Source organism: Gobius niger, assembly GCF_951799975.1.
Source record: "Gobius niger genome assembly, chromosome: 18".
Lineage (NCBI taxonomy): Eukaryota > Metazoa > Chordata > Actinopteri > Gobiiformes > Gobiidae > Gobius > Gobius niger.
This window is the reverse complement of record NC_136869.1, coordinates 17019493-17035667: the sequence shown is the minus strand read 5'-3', so window position 1 is coordinate 17035667 and position 16175 is coordinate 17019493. Positions and strand designations below refer to the sequence as shown.

Sequence of the window (16175 nt, the reverse complement as noted above, 5' to 3'; positions counted from 1 at the left end):
AGAAGTGGTGCTTAGTGTGAAAACTTTGAGAACCACTGAAGAGTAAACATGTGCAACTGTTTTGTGTTTTGTGACAGCAAAGTGTGGAGCCCTCAGTGCCCCCCAAACCCAGTCTACTGTCAGGGTGTCTGTGGCGCAAGCGTCCCAAAACCGGCCCCGTGGAGAACTCCATGCTGCCCCCGGTGGACACTCAGAACTACTGCAGCATCAGCCACGCGTCGTGCGGCCGGACAGAGCTGGACCTGGAGCAGGAGCGTGGGGACGTGGAGGACGAAGACGCGGATGACAGCAGCCCCAACGACAGGCCTACGATCCGCATGAGCTGTGAGGTAAAGGACCTGTCCAACGGCCGTACGCACACCTCCCTGAGACCCCTGTCCCACCTCAACCTCAACAGCTCGCGCTTCAGGAGCATGCACGCCCGGGAGAAGAAGGCGACTCAGATGCTGGCCATAGTCCTCGGTGAGTGCCACACACAGGCCAGGGTTTCTGTTCGGCATGAAGCAGTAAGTCCTTGAATCAATTTTGACAAAATGAATGTCATTAAAGAGCAATACATTTGATTCCAGTCGTCATTAACCTCTTAACCCCCACCTGCACTGAGCACATTTTCTCCAGTTTGGCTTCACCCAAATCTAAAAGGTTCTTCCAAAAAAGTGTTCAAATAGCAACAAAAAAAGTGACAAATAAATCAACAAAGAAGCAACAATCTGCCAGAAAAGCAACAATACAGAAGACATACAAAAGATACAAAAATGTGACAAAAATGCATCGACAACATGACTAAAAGTTAGGATCAGTTTTGTTGGCCTCAGCTTTCAAATGAGGCATTACACTGTTAAGAAGCTTTTAGATTTGGGTAAAGCCAAACTAGAGAAAATGCACTTGGTTAAGAGACTCTTTGAAAAGCATGAAATTGCCCCATACGCCTGTTTGGGAAACACCTGCTTAGTGCAAATAATGTTTTACTTTAGTGCTTCCAGTGGTGGTTAAAGTACTTGATTTACTTGAGTAAAAGTACAGATATACTATTGGTCAAATGATTTTCCTTACCAAATATATTTTATTGAATTTTACAGTTAAAATCACATTGGTCACTGTTAGAGAAATAACAATGGTGTTCGAGAGGATAGATGAATGACACGCAGCAGTCTGGATGTCTTATGCAGGAGAAGTTTATTTACCATCGGTGCGGGACCCGGAGACATGAACTCGAGACATTGCGCTAGTCCTACCATTCAAGTCTGTCTATGCTTCCACAGAAGAGGGATAAATACCCTCTCAGAGCGTCATACTGATACGCAAGCATTCAGTGGCAGAGAGTGGGCGCCTGAGCACCACAGTCAAGGCTATGACAGAGATAGTACGACTGTACAGCCTGACCCAGTATGATAAATAGCGATTTAATGTTATCCTCTAACACTCCTCCCTTTCAAAACTACAGCTTTCTAGTGGTTTTGACTAAGTGAAAAAAAATCAAAATTAAACGCCAGCCTAAAAATAAACCTGAATCAACTACCTAAGTTTCAATTTAATCCAAAACCAAGATTTTAGAATAAAATCAAAATTCAAATGGTTTATCTATGCCCTAAGTGGAAGCATACACAGAATTGACATTTCAAAACAACATTCAACACACTTCATGTAAAGTACCACAGTACACAGTTATACGGGTCATTGTGATGGAATTAAATGACCCCCCTCCCAGTGATCCCAAAGTACTGAGACATGTGCATCATTAGATTCACTAATCACCCAATCGGGGCAAATACTGCTACCAATAAAAACACATGCATCAAGTACTAAAGGCGTGTAAAAGGGGGTACCATGACCAAACCTCAAATCCCCGACCTGATTGCCAATTATCAGGGATAAGTAAAAGATCATGGCCGCCAATCAGTTTCTCCTGCAAATGATATATTATTGGTCCAAGTCAGAAAATGTACATACAATAAAATACAAACACAACACAATATTCAAAGATATGAATCAATCAATTCTCATGAAAATCCTATTCACATATTAAGAGAATGCTCATAGCAAACTATTAATCATGAAACAATCTTCATACCGGATGGTTAATTTCAACACAATACTTGTGAGGCCCGTCAAAACACCTCCAGGTGCTTCAGATCTATACGGATCACGAGTAGACTATCGTGCCGTAACACCTCTTGGTGTGTCTTTGGGATTATTCTGCCCACACACACCAAGAGTTCCCTATTGTCTTCCAAGTCTTCAGGTTGAAATAGAATGGCGTGGAGAATTGGCAGCGTCCATTGAGAAGGGTGCAAGCTCATACACTCGTGCACAATGAATTTTCCTTAAAATTCAAATCTAACGAGATCGTAAGTCTTATTATTTGTTATCCCTTGCTTCCAATGTTTTAATCTGTGATTAAAAATAATGTTACTGAAAACTGCTAAGCAAGAAACCATCATTCAGGACAAAATATATTAAATCCTCTTGTACTTCAGGCGTAATGGCCTCTGAAATAGAGCTTAAAACCCTTCCCTTTTTTGACCTAAACATACCTGCAATGAGCAACACACACAAAACATAACATGAAAGAACCTCACCACAAGATAACCAAGTATTGAATACCTGCCCTTTTATCTTGTGAATCTGTACCTGCAAAGTTATGAATTGAAATAAAATGAAATTGGTAAGTTGAATAACTAAGCCATAAAGAATAAGCACCAAAGATTAAAAAATATATATATAAATGCAAAATCAAAATATAAGCTGAAAACTGACTGGACCAAAATGAGTAATAATATATGGAAAGAATAAAATAGAAAAATAGAAAATGCTAAAATAATAATAATAATAATAATAATAATAAAAATAGGTAATAATAATAATAATAATAAAAAATAGGTAAATATAGAAATAAAGTATTTAAAAAAATATATATATATCTAGCCTCACACTAAGTCCTAATCAATCTATATGCCTTTGTCGCTTTAATTGAAACAAACTGCCAACCATCATTGGTTTAAGCGGGAACAAATCCTGGCTTTAACGCTCCCTCGGTGTTGGCCACTAGTGACGGACTTCAGTGATATGGCCAGAAAAGAATAAACAAACACTAAATAAATGAACACAAAATAAATGAACAATAAATCTAAAATACATGCTGTAAAATTAAAAATACATGAAAGCTTATTAACTATAAAAGAGTAATAAAATGTAAAATAATAAAGTATATATAGCTAAGTAAAAATGTAAATATAGAATAAAAGCACTTATGAATATATAAATGAAAATAATAATGAAAAATGAATAATAAAATATAAAATAATTAATGTAAAAAATGTAAATAAAAAATGAAAGCACTTATGAATATATAAATGAAAATAATAATGAAATATGAAGTAAATGTAAAAACAATGGGAGTGTGTAAGATGAATCTTTCCATTTAAACTTTATTCAAACTCCAATGGATGTGTGTTTGCCTTCCTGCCAGATCCAACCTGTCTCTCAGGTCGCCTGTGGAAAGAATGTTATACCTTGCAAACATCAACACATCAGTATAATTTCTACAAACTTACCGATTAAGTATGACTTTTCACCAGAGTCAGCTTCAGCCATCATGACATGAATATCAATCATTACTATCATTCGCAAGTTAAAATATTTGATGAGATAATAAGTGTTTCTTTCTCTTGCTTGGAAACACAAAATAGATACACAAAGGATACTGATGCTCAGGCACGACCTCCAGACATCCAGAACAAGCTGACATTTTCTTCTTCCACGTTGCCTCCTGCAACAATAAAGAAGCACACTCCGGCCTGCATAAGGCCATATTTTACCATGCCATTGGTATTATTGTTCTCGGCTCATCAGCTCCCGTCCTGAATCAGACCCTCCTGCATCAGAATTCCTCCTGTAAATTCCCTGTCTCTGTGGGAAATTAACGTTATCAACCTGGAAATAATATGGATTAAAACATGTTACACACTCAGTACATACAAGTTACAAAAACAATCACACTCTTTAATATCATTTTATAGTAAATATAGTAAAAATATAGTAAAATTAAATCATGGCATTAGTATTGTTAGTATGAAGCAATAATGGCATTACACATTTCCTATTTTCAGAACAACTGGGTTTCACTTACACAACTTTTCTTTATTCTTTATTATGTTGCGTTATTTCTGATACTTTCCCTGTGTTTAATTATCAGGTTTTAGACTTGAAATTAAACTACTTGCTGTAACTTTTGTTTTCTCATTATTTGTTTATTTAGATCAGAAAGAGTCACAATTATTTCTACAGAGAGCAAATCTCCTCTGCTTCTTGGCCCCTCCTTTTTTCAACAATTATAACGAGCTCCGTGTGCACCCAGAGTCGTGATTAGTGTTGAAAGCTGGGCAATATACTTTTGAGACCATAAGTGTGACCTTTTGAGTGACTCTTGAGATACTGGATTACACTGAAAACTCTTGCTAGTCCGAAATAAAACATGTTTGCCAAGCACAAATTTCAAATTTGAAGACACCGCTTTACTTACACTGTATGCAAACCTCTTCATTAGGCTGCATACAGCTCGAAATCACAGCCTCAGATCTAAATCTAAGAACACACGATGCGTTCAAATCTGGATTCAGCCTCCACTGACAATTCTTTGCAAACAACACAATATTTCAACCTAAGCATCCTAAAGTCTTCCAATGTAAATGATCACCTTTATCATAAACGCTTCAAATTAACATACACCAGTATCTCCACTGATCAAAATTTAGGACTTCTCATTTTACCTAAAACCGAAACCAACAACAAAATCCAGAATCAACTGCACAGTCAATTTCTGTGCAGAACTCACTCAATTTACTTAAATTAAATTCACGACATCTTTTATCAATTTCAGAAAGTTCAGAAAGAACATAAACACAAACAACAAATTGTTAAGCCTTAACCCTCCTTGGGTACTAACAAAAAATTAATCCCTACAGTCCTATCAACAAAACTATTTCACACGAGTGGTAACTTGTGGATATTTATCTTTCAAAGTTATGTTATCGGCTGTTACAGATCAATGCAACTGCGCTACACAGTAATTTGGGAATTACTCTATTTTTGAGAGGCTAAAATGTTGTTTATTGCATACTATTACTGACTGAACATTCAAATCTCTCTGTCTGTCGTTTTATTATTTTATTTTTGTAAAAAATTGTTATCTCTTAAAATATCCAATAAAATGTATTTATTTATTTATTTTAACTTGATTATTTTTGCTGTTTAAGATGCAGACTCATTGACCAATTTGAGCATTCTATAGTCAAAAATATCAAAATGAGGAAAAAAATAATAATTATAAATCGCAGCAAAAGAGGATCCCATGGGCCGCTGACCCATCGGCAAAAACACCAAAAATTGCTAAAAAAAAAAGGAAATATAAAATAAGTATATAGCAAAAAAACTTAAAAAATGTAGGTCCAAGTGGTACAGAGAGCAAGGCATCAGACCTGGGCAAATTGTGAGCACTAGTCCTCCTGCAGATGACTGTTCAAGGCTTTCGAGGGGCAGCAGCAGCGGGGCTTTTGTTGGCATGTTTTCGAGGACAGTTTCTCAGCGAGGCAGAGCAGACTCTCAGTTCGGTGGACGATCAGTTTGGCGGACTTTCTCTTCGGCAGACTATCGATTCGGTGAACTTTCATTTCAGGGTCTTTGAGCAATGCACTTGGACCAATGCCCACGCAACGCGCAACAGGCCCTTGCCTTTTCCCATCACCACCAAAAATGGCAAAGTAAAATCTAAAATCTAAAACCTACAAAATTCAGCATGTCCTATTACGCAAAGCATCACAAAAATAAAAGCAAAAATTCTGTACTTTATCAAAAAAGGCCCATCCTCAAAAGAGTCAATGCAGCATGCTTGAAAGTAAGCATAGTGTTATTCATTTCTCCTTTTGTCTTTAATGTGTTTAATTTTAGTTGCCTTTAGGTTCTTAAAACCACATCACTAAGATTAAAACATCAAGAATTGAGATACTGTACTACAAGTTTTCTTTAAATCTTTAACTATATTTTACTATATTAAATTCAATTGTCTATTCCAGACTTAAATTAAATTGGTCTCTAAAGTTTAATTTACACATTTCTGGTCAGGACCCCCAAAAACCCTTTGCGAACTATTCGAGATATAAAGTGTTTAGTAATTTAGACAATGTCAAGCAAAACAACACTTAAACTCTTTTATATTATTTGCATAATTTTCTTTTATTTGACCTCTATATTCAAATCAGTGCTGTTTGCAATTAGGAATTATTTAAAATTCATATTATCTCAGTGCTCGCTATCTCCTAGGGGATCCTAACCCTGTTCCGAATGTTGGAATTTATTAAGACACTTAGTTTGCATTCTAAACCTCTGGTTACCTTTGTCGCAAATATGTTTCTCCTAAACACAGTTTGGACTCCAGCTGACCTTGTCTTGAACCTTGTTCTCGAGGCATTACTTAGAAGAGCAAAGGAAGTGTTTTGACTACTCCAATCTAATCTTGGGCACAAAATGTAACAAAGCAAATACTTAAACTATCTTTAAAGGAACCAGGAAAAGCCAACCTGCCGTAATCTGGGCATCTCTCAATATTCAAATCTTTTATAAAGATTAACGATGTGCAACTCCTGTACAACTGAGAGCCTATATAGACATTCAGAGCCTAGAAAGACAGAGTTAAATTTCACTTTACCACAAGTCTAAACAGTGAAGACAAAATAACAAAATATAATATTTTTCAGGTCCTGGTATTTTTAGAACCAGGCCTACAAACTCAGGCTTCTCAAGCAAATCACAGCAGAACAACATTTATCCATCTATTCTATTATTGGGCTAATAAACTAAAAATGCAAGCCATTTCAACTTCTCAATTGTGCGCATTTTACTTTTAAATTTGTCTGACTGTGATCAATATCGTTTGTTTTTATTGCTCATCACACACAAATCATACCTTTTATTAACATAACTACTTGTAGTTATACATCTTTCCCTCATAGATTTTTTCCTTGTGTATTTTAAAACCCAGTTGTTATACTCACAAGTTGCAGCTAAAACAGAGACATTGTGACATTGTGACACCGGAAATCAGTCCTCCACACAGTTCCTGTGGCCTGTAACAGATTATAAAGCAGCATCAATTCACAAAAATAACACATTTTTCAATTCATCATCACCGTCATGTGAACATCAATTGATTGTGATTCAAAATGCGGACATTGTTTACCCTACGGGGACTCTTAACTTGTATCATTGCTTTACCAATGCATTATCATTGTTCAAAAGCATACCCCCCTATTCTATGAAATAGTTATAGCAAACAATGTTGGCATTTTGTTTTGTTAGACTGACTCAACAATCTCCCGAGGCAAGAGTTTATCAGGAACGCTCTGCTCATGGACCTTCACAGACAGAGACAAAACAATAATAGATAGGAGAAACAGTAGATGTGGACAGAGGAGACAAGGCAGAGACACAAAATGTGAGCATCACTCTCCCTGAATTATTCTTACTTTGAAATAAGTGAAAATGTTCATAATTTGGTCCAACATTATGTCATTGCATCTTGCTGAATGGCAAAGAAGCCGAACAACATCAGGTCACCCCTAACAACACAATCTGTCCTTTGTATAAAACTGACAGATCCCTTACTTTGTTCATTCAGACCCTTGTTCTTCTTTGACCCTGTGTCCGTGAAAACTCTCTACTCTCGTAGTTTGTTGCTTGTGAACACGGTCGGTGTTATACAGCAAGACCTTCACTTATAAGTCCAGATATAGGTGAAATCTCTGGCAAATTACTTATGTGAGAGTAACATTACTTTGAAATAATTTAGTTTTTACTCGCTCAAGTGCAGTGGTGGAAAGCAACAAAGTAAAAGCACAAGTACAAGCAAAAGGTAAAAGTATGGGCATCTTACTTTTCTTTAGTAAATTTATGATGAATGAACCTCTACTTTACTTCACTATATTTTTCAATTGGGTTAAAAGTAAAGCATTTTATTTTCAAAGTGACCTCATTACGATGAACTGGTTAGACCCAATTTAGACTTGGTTTAGTGGTTTAGTCTTTTAAACCTTGTTTTAAACCCGGTTCAAACCTAGTCCAATGGTTTACTCCTTTAAACCTTGTTTTAGACCTTGTTTAAACCGGATTCAAATGATTTTAAAATCCTGCACAATAATCTCTTAAATACCTTCACCTTCCGCTTATAAAGCACATTCCACAATGCATAACTCAACACTTCTACTTAAGTCAAAATCATGTCAGATACCTTCACTTCTTCTTAAGTAAAAGAATCTGTATCTGCACTCTTAAGTAAGAGTGTCGAGCAATTCCTCCACCACTGGATTTTACTCGCTCAAGTGTACTCGAATGCTGTGAGTACTGAGTAACTGTGAGGATGGTGTTGCCTCTATTTTACTTTGTTGGTGTCAGTGTAATCTTATTACCAAAGAATGTACAGTTTTACTCAAATAAGCATGTTGTTATCGCAAAATAACTCAGTACACTTTATGTTCTCTGTGTGTCCATTATAGCCCTAAGAAAAAAATTCAAGCAAACATCAAATAAACCAAGCAAACAAAGCAAACCAAGCAAGGAAGCACAGAATATGAAATATAAAAGCATGGAAATAAAGATCTACTCGCTGCATCCAGAGCCATAGCCATCAGTTACATTTCTCTCAATGTTCATCAGTTGATTCTGGAGTTTCACAGTTAGATTAGAAATGAACAAACACAACAGCCTCCATAGGTTGTATATGGAGCGTACGTGTTCCTCTCTTTTGTGCACATCTCAAAAATCGGTGCTAAGCGGGTTATCTCTCTTAGGAGAAAAATATCCTAGGTTCATCTCCTACCCATAATCCCTTAGCACCAGTACAACTACTCTCTCTACTTCTTGTAACTATTCTATAGTCAGAAGAAAAATCAGCAGATGTATATTAAACCACAAGCTTTTATGACCACTAAAAACAGATAGTTCTATTCAAGTTTTCACACCAGCCTGTGGTCACAGTCCTCTGACTGTGGCGTATTTCTAAGTCCAACTGCCTTAGTAATTAATTACACGGCCTATGTAATTATTACCGACTCAATATTCAGCACTTAGTTCAAAATTAAAAGTAACATGAAACAACAGCTTTACACAGTAGCCCACAGCTTTTGCTTTGACCCACACTTGCTATCCGTAAACCAGACATAGAGACCAGTGACCTGGACCCAGACTCGTTTACAGCTTTCTGGAGCATTCTAGCTTCCTGGCTATGTCGGTGTGAGGCCTTTTGTTTGACACTAAAATTAACATTAAACAAAGCTTTACACTCAAGATAGTCTATAATATGTGTTCCTCACTTTTGCCTATGACGGCTATGTGGATAAACAGTAGAGTCAACAAGTTTAAAACCTGACCTACTCTAAACTGTATGCATGGAGCTTCACAGATTATTGCAGCTATTTCAGTTCAAGCTTTGTGCATCGGAATACCCCAGTCACGGACCTAAAGTCCCTACTCTCGACCGGAACCAAACATCCAGAATTAACCGATAACATGAGATTATGTCATTTTTACTAATTGTACGTTTCCCATTGCATTGTTCTTTTTTCTATCAAGCATGAACCTGGTAAGGCCATTCCCCCTCCCTTTTATCAAAGGATAAAAATGCACTTACCAGATCAGCTGTAGACATGTTCGTTGACGCCAAAATTGTTAGAGAAATAACAATGGTGTTCGAGAGGATAGATGAATGACAGGCAGCAGTCTGGATGTCTTATGCAGGAGAAGTTTATTTACCATCGGTGCGGGACCCGGAGACATGAACTCGAGACATTGCGCTAGTCCTACCATTCAAGTCTGTCTATGCTTCCACAGAAGAGGGATAAATACCCTCTCAGAGCGTCATACTGATACGCAAGCATTCAGTGGCAGAGAGTGGGCGCCTGAGCACCACAGTCAAGGCTATGACAGAGATAGTACGACTGTACAGCCTGACCCAGTATGATAAATAGCGATTTAATGTTATCCTCTAACAGTCACTCACACTCACAAATAATATTCCAATCATACTCCAATAAAAGTTTATGTTACTAGGTCAGATTATGTCTTAAATTAAAGTACTGAAGAAAATAGTTGGGAATAACTTTGTGGCTGAAGATTGTAAATCCTGAACAGCAACAGGCCTGGGACAAATATTCTTGCTTGTTGTGAGCCATTGGTATTGACAGTTTACTTGCACAGCGCCAAAATATGTGCCTGATTTTCACTTTGTAGCTTCTGTAGAAAGTAGTGGAGTAGAAAGTAGCATGTTCTCGTACAGATCCTCAAACACACAATTTAAGTACTGTACTTAAGTAAACTGACTCCATTACTTACTGACATCAAGTTTAATGGTGTGAAGTTTCCACTATAAATAAGCAGAAACCTTTGATTAATGACAACAGAAAGCTTTTGATTAATGATAACTTGTCCTTTTGTCAGTACAGTCACTAATGTCAGGGTAATTGCAGGCATGTCTTATATTAGAAAAGTGACAATCGGCCCGGCGTTTTTGTATGTTTCTTTCAAGTGAAACATTAACGGAAATATTAACGGATCTTAACCTATAAAGGATAACCTCATCTGTCTCCATCCGTCTGGTTTGTTTGAGATAAAATCATGGTGACGAGACGTGTTTTGAATTTGACAGTATGCTGTTTGTGGGTGGATGGAGAAGGATTTGTGCCGCCGGGTATTTGAACTTTCTGAAGCCTCTGTACGAATTGTAAGAGCTCTGCCAGTTTTTGAAAAATGTGCAAAGCAAAAAATAAGTTTGTGAGAGTTACAAACATGTTGGAGTCAAAGCCAGCAGTTTGGATCCAACTTCCCCACTTTGAACAAAGAGAAATTAGGCACAGGGGCTTTGATATCAGAAAAATGAGTCCAAAGTTATTACTCAGAGAAAGCCAATTGACCAGGGACCTGTCCTAACTCAGCCACGGCTCTGTCAGATGGAGCAGAAATTATATTAAAATCTCATTTGAGCGTAATAACGGACTCGCCTGTGTTCTCAGAAACCATTCACCTGTTAATAGTCCACCCCCGACTTCATAACACCGGCCCATTTGCGCATTCAGGGCTTATTCAACAAAGCCAGCGCAAATCAAGCAGAAATGTCACTGGTGTCGGAGCACGCTGCTGGTTGCTCCTCCAGTTTTTCTTGACATGCTTCCACACACTCCAATTTGCGCCGGGTCCTCGGCGCCAGGTCCCGTTAGCCGCGGTGGCCGTCACATCTGCCTCTCCACAGCCTCATCAAAGGTGTCTGTGCGCATTACAGCGTGTCAGGGAAAACACCGGGGCGCCGCAAATGGGCTTCTCCCCTGCTCTCAGCGCTGCCCACTGCATCAATGTCACCTGTTACGGTCTTTGAAGGACTGAGTGCACTACTATGGTCTTTATTTGGGCTCAGCATTGAATGTTGTTAACTGTTACCATAGGAACGTTTCCGCGGAAAGCATTGTCCATAGACTTAATAATTGCTAAAAACAATATAAACAAAGGATAAAGAGAAGAGAAAAACAGCGGGACAACTCCATTAGCTGCTGGGCCACTATATCTGACACGCTCGGTGTCCAAATGCTTTTATGTGAACAATAACTCCAGTATTTTACATTCTCGCCATTAGTTTATTATAATGGCCCTTTTCCCAGAACATGTTGTGGCAGTGGTTTCGAGGACACAATCCCAAGCTCTATAAATCTCTAAATACAGTACGTTTTGGATGAGAAATTGCTAGCCCAATCTTTTGTGGACTTTTTGTGGACATTTTTTTTTACCTGCACAGATGGGCTTCTATAATCCTAACCAGGGAGTACAAGCTCCCACTAGGGCTGTCACGATAATTACTATATCAACTTATCATTCAATAAATAACAGATAAACTATATATTTTTGGGCTTGATATTTATTGTACATTTATTAGCTTCCCCCCCCCCTTATTTTTTCTTTGTACATTTTTTATCTGAAGCTAAATGAGTTATATTATTTCATGTTTATTGCAGCTTGTGTGGTGTTTTAGGATATGATGATGCACTTTTAGAACAAAGGTTTACTGTCATTTTTTATGCTTTAGAGAAGACAGTATCCAGTATCGTTAAGAGTCAATAATATCGTAAAGAGTCAATAGTATCGTTTATTGCGATACTTTCCTGCCTCAATATATCGAACTTCAAATTTGTTATCGTGACAGGCCTAGCTCCCACCTTAGAGTCTAGCCTCTCATTCAAATCATTTATAAAACAAATCAATAGGCGTGAATATAGGTGCATTGACAGCCACATGATGGCTTAGGGGTTAGTTTGTCCTGCTCGATGTCCTGGTTACTTCTGACCTGTTGAAAAAGGTCCATACATGCGCTGCACAGTTGTCCGATGTTATGTTTCCTGTTGCCTGTTTTAATAATGAAAGTTGAAGCATATTGGTAGAAACAAGTCTCATAAACAGTTTTTGTTTGCATAATGGCCAACTTATCTCAAAGTAGACAACAAACGGGAGCTTAAGGAACAAGATTGTGAAGTCACATACAGACAATTTACTGGTCTTGAATGAAATGGGCTTTGTGTAGCTGGTGCTTTGTGATTAAAAAAGCCTCATATGATGTGCTATCTGGGAATTACAAAATATATAATGAATTTCTATCTACAGTTCACCACCGAATTTTGCATAAGTATAACTCAACTCAAACTGCACATGTCAATCGAGTAGTTTGTTGAGTGCATTCATAGAGGCTCCCTCTTGTCTTGGCTGCGTGCGCATCCATACAGATCAGGCTGTAACACTGAGGTCACAGGGTCACACCTTCAATTAGATGCAGAGTCACATCTGCATGCTCCCGCTCACTTTTCACTGCTGTGGCTCCGGTTGTCAAATCCACTGTGCTTCACGTGTGACAAAACCGGATTGGAAAGACAGTCTGAACATGTGTCATGGGTGCCAGAAAGTGTTTTCCCTTTTTGTTAAACAGTTGAGGTGTGTTTTTAGAGTGATAATTCTCGGAAAGTTTACTTAAAGGGGCTAGATGCAAGTTCGTCATTTTATGCTCACTACTGCCACCTCAGGTCTTGCGTAACTGCAGCTTCTATATTAAGCTCATGCATGACGGCACTTCTGACCCGAATTAACACCTTTTTGAGTGACAGTGCAGGATTTTAGAGGCAGTTGTGGTGAATAGGTCTGAGCTCATTCTACACATTAGGACATGGCTGGAACATGTAGGGGGATTTAACATTTTTAAACTCTGTATAGTCCCTTTAATAAGCAGGTGTGAGGTTTTTTTTAAGTTTTCATAACACATCATTAGGTTAAAAAAATATTTATTTTAGTAATACAGGCATTTTACATTAAAAAAAAGTTAGTGTCAAGGTTTTGTAGGTGGCTTCTATTTGGTTGGCGTCTACATTATGTAAAGTCAGTCCAAACTTTTCTTCAGTCCCCTGCGTTTAGTTTCTAGAAAACAAAGATGTAACAGACTCGATTTTAATGCTGTACTATTTTCTCTCCCTCATTTTGTCCATACCTCCCCCTCAACATCTCCGTCCTCATTCATCTCTCTCTCCGCCCCAGGCGTGTTCCTGATCTGCTGGCTGCCTTTCTTTGTGACGCACATCTTGAACACCCATTGCAGGACGTGCTCGGTGCCCCCTGCCCTCTATAGCGCCTTCACCTGGCTGGGCTACGTCAACAGTGCCCTCAACCCGGTCATCTACACCACTTTCAACATCGAGTTCAGACGAGCCTTCATCAAGATCTTGAGCTGCTGAGAAAGACACTTCACAGGAAATTATTGATCCGTCGGCCTGTACTGGTAACGGGCGCCTTAAGGTAGATCAAACAGGGCTCCTCGGTGGACAGTATTATTCCTCACATGGTCTTCAACAGCACAAAAGCGTGGACTTGTGTCGTGTACAATACCGCTCATTATCGGCCGTTCAGGACTGATCAATTCCCGGCAAGCTCTCACGCTGGAAATCGAGCTTCAAGTCAGGTGGATTGATCGCGGAGCGGGAGCCCTGAGACGCCTCTTCTTCACAACACGAGTCCCTAAATCCAAAGTCTTCATCATCATGACCACACCGCTCTGGTGCATGCACAACACGCTGGTAAAGGATGGTATTGGTTAACCTCTTTGACTATTTCAAAGATTGTCATAATGTAGTGATGTGGAGACATTTGTGCTCAATGTGAGGTCCTTACAATTAAATTATTGACATTTTGATGTTGAGTGAAAAAAAATCATGTCTGTATTTTTTTAAACGGACTGGCAGTTTATTGGCAAAGGCGAGATGTGATTCAGAGCTCGGGTGTCAGCGCTGTCACCTTCACAAAGGAAGGCGATTGTAAAGTGAGCGGTGGGCCGGCCTTTCATGGACTGAAACGACGGCAGTGCGTTGTAAATAAAGAAGAGATTAAACGCCTCCTGGTTCTCTTTATCAGCACCAATGCACACATACTTTTACATATGTCTTTAATGTGGGGGACCGCGCTGTGGAAAACTAGCTATCAAAAGCATGTGTCAGAGCAGAAGACAGATGTGGTGTGAACGATTACGATAAGGCCTTATTGTAGAGAGCGGTGTGCGGTGGACAAGGCCGGAAAAATCTGAAAACTGAAGTCAATAGTATGGATTCAATGCAGTGACTAGAATGAGTGTTTTGACACATCGCACAAACCATTATTTTATATTGGCCTTGATGCAACCATCTGTTCAAATGCTATTAAAATGACAATAATCACCAGAGACGGAGGAGAAAAAAGTGTTCATCCTATGTACACATTATTCATTACGTGATGCTGCAGATGGAAATAATTAGTTTGAGTCATTTATAAAGTGCAATATTGGATTTTTGGAACGCTTTCAGAGGAGATGAAACTTTATATTGTGTTGTGTTTACTTTGTCCAATCCTTTAAAGGGCACTGCAATCAGCCTGGAGTTTAAATTTGGTGTCAATATATCCACTTTTTTATGGCGGCTCAATGAATGTGGTGTGAGCGAGTTGTTGTAGATTGACAGCCTTGCTTCCATAAGTCAGTCCTAGGCACACATGTAGTGATTGATTGAAATACTATTTGCGCATCTAAAAAGAGCTATTTAAGACCAATTCATTAGCATATTTTGATTACTGAGAGGATTTTGAGTCGTCTCTCCACTGACATATGACTTTTATTGCAAATTTTCATCCAAATCTGGCCATTACTTTTTTGAGTTATTGGTCTCTCCGCGATATAAGGTGCCCTGAAAGAGCAGTAGATGGATAATGAATAGCCTTTTTAGAGGAGGGATCGAAGAGGGAGGGGTGGTGGGGAGGGGTGGTGGATTCTCCTGTTTCTGCAGAGAGGTACAAACACCTGCTCCCGTGCCACTCGCCTCTTTCCACTGGGACTGCTTAGGACGGTGACGCACAACATGTGAATGAGGCTATATTTCAGCGGAGAGTGCGTTCGAATGGCCCTCTCCGGGTTGAAGAGGTCAGTGGTGGGCCATGCATATATTTATAAATCAGTCCCACCCGCTACATCACTTGAGCGGTGATTTTCAGCTTTAATTAAATTTGAATGTAAATACCGATTCGCCTCGAGGTCGGCTGTGCAGTCGCCCGAAGCAAGATGATGCTGATGATGACGTTGCCGTGGTGACAAACGCTTTGCCCGTCTTGAAGATAATGTATGGGTTCGTTGCGCGTGAATTAAATGTAAATTTGTAAGAAAGAAAACACACTTCAGCTCCAACAATGAGGACTTGAGGAGGACTTGGATGAATGTTGAATGTTACAACAGACTTAATATCTCAAATAGTCCGTTTGGCATAATATTGGACACTTAATGTGGTTCCAGTAAAGATTTTCTAAACCTGAAGTTACACAAATTAGCGATTGGTTTTTGTGCTGCCCACTGATTTAAATTGGGTCTGTGGAGGATAGTACTTAACAGAAAAGTGTGAACAACAACACAATTTATCTGTGCTTCAGTTCAGTTTGAGACCTCCGGGAACAGGATGCCGCAGTTGTGCTAATGAACACAAAATGCAGCATTGTTCGATTGTTTTTATACAACCGCATTAATTGAGTAATTAAGGAGAACTTTCACCAGGTTTTACTTTAACTGAACTCTGTGGACCTACGGATCATACTTT

General features: G+C 38.8%; 1 protein-coding gene across 2 annotated transcripts in view; it reads left to right on the top strand.

The window, feature by feature from the left end:
* The window catches only part of drd3 (dopamine receptor D3), a 41949-nt gene extending 27474 nt beyond the window's left edge, over positions 1-14475 (top strand). Inside the window, exons 8-9 of one of the 2 annotated variants that reach the window (XM_079576650.1) lie at positions 78-462; positions 13609-14475. In XM_079576650.1, the coding sequence (XP_079432776.1) occupies positions 78-462; positions 13609-13805 (582 nt within the window). In that variant the 3' untranslated portion in view covers positions 13806-14475. The remainder of the gene's footprint in view (positions 1-77; positions 463-13608) is intronic. The other variant, XM_079576651.1, reaches the window with a different exon arrangement.
* The last annotated feature ends 1700 nt before the right edge of the window (positions 14476-16175 follow it).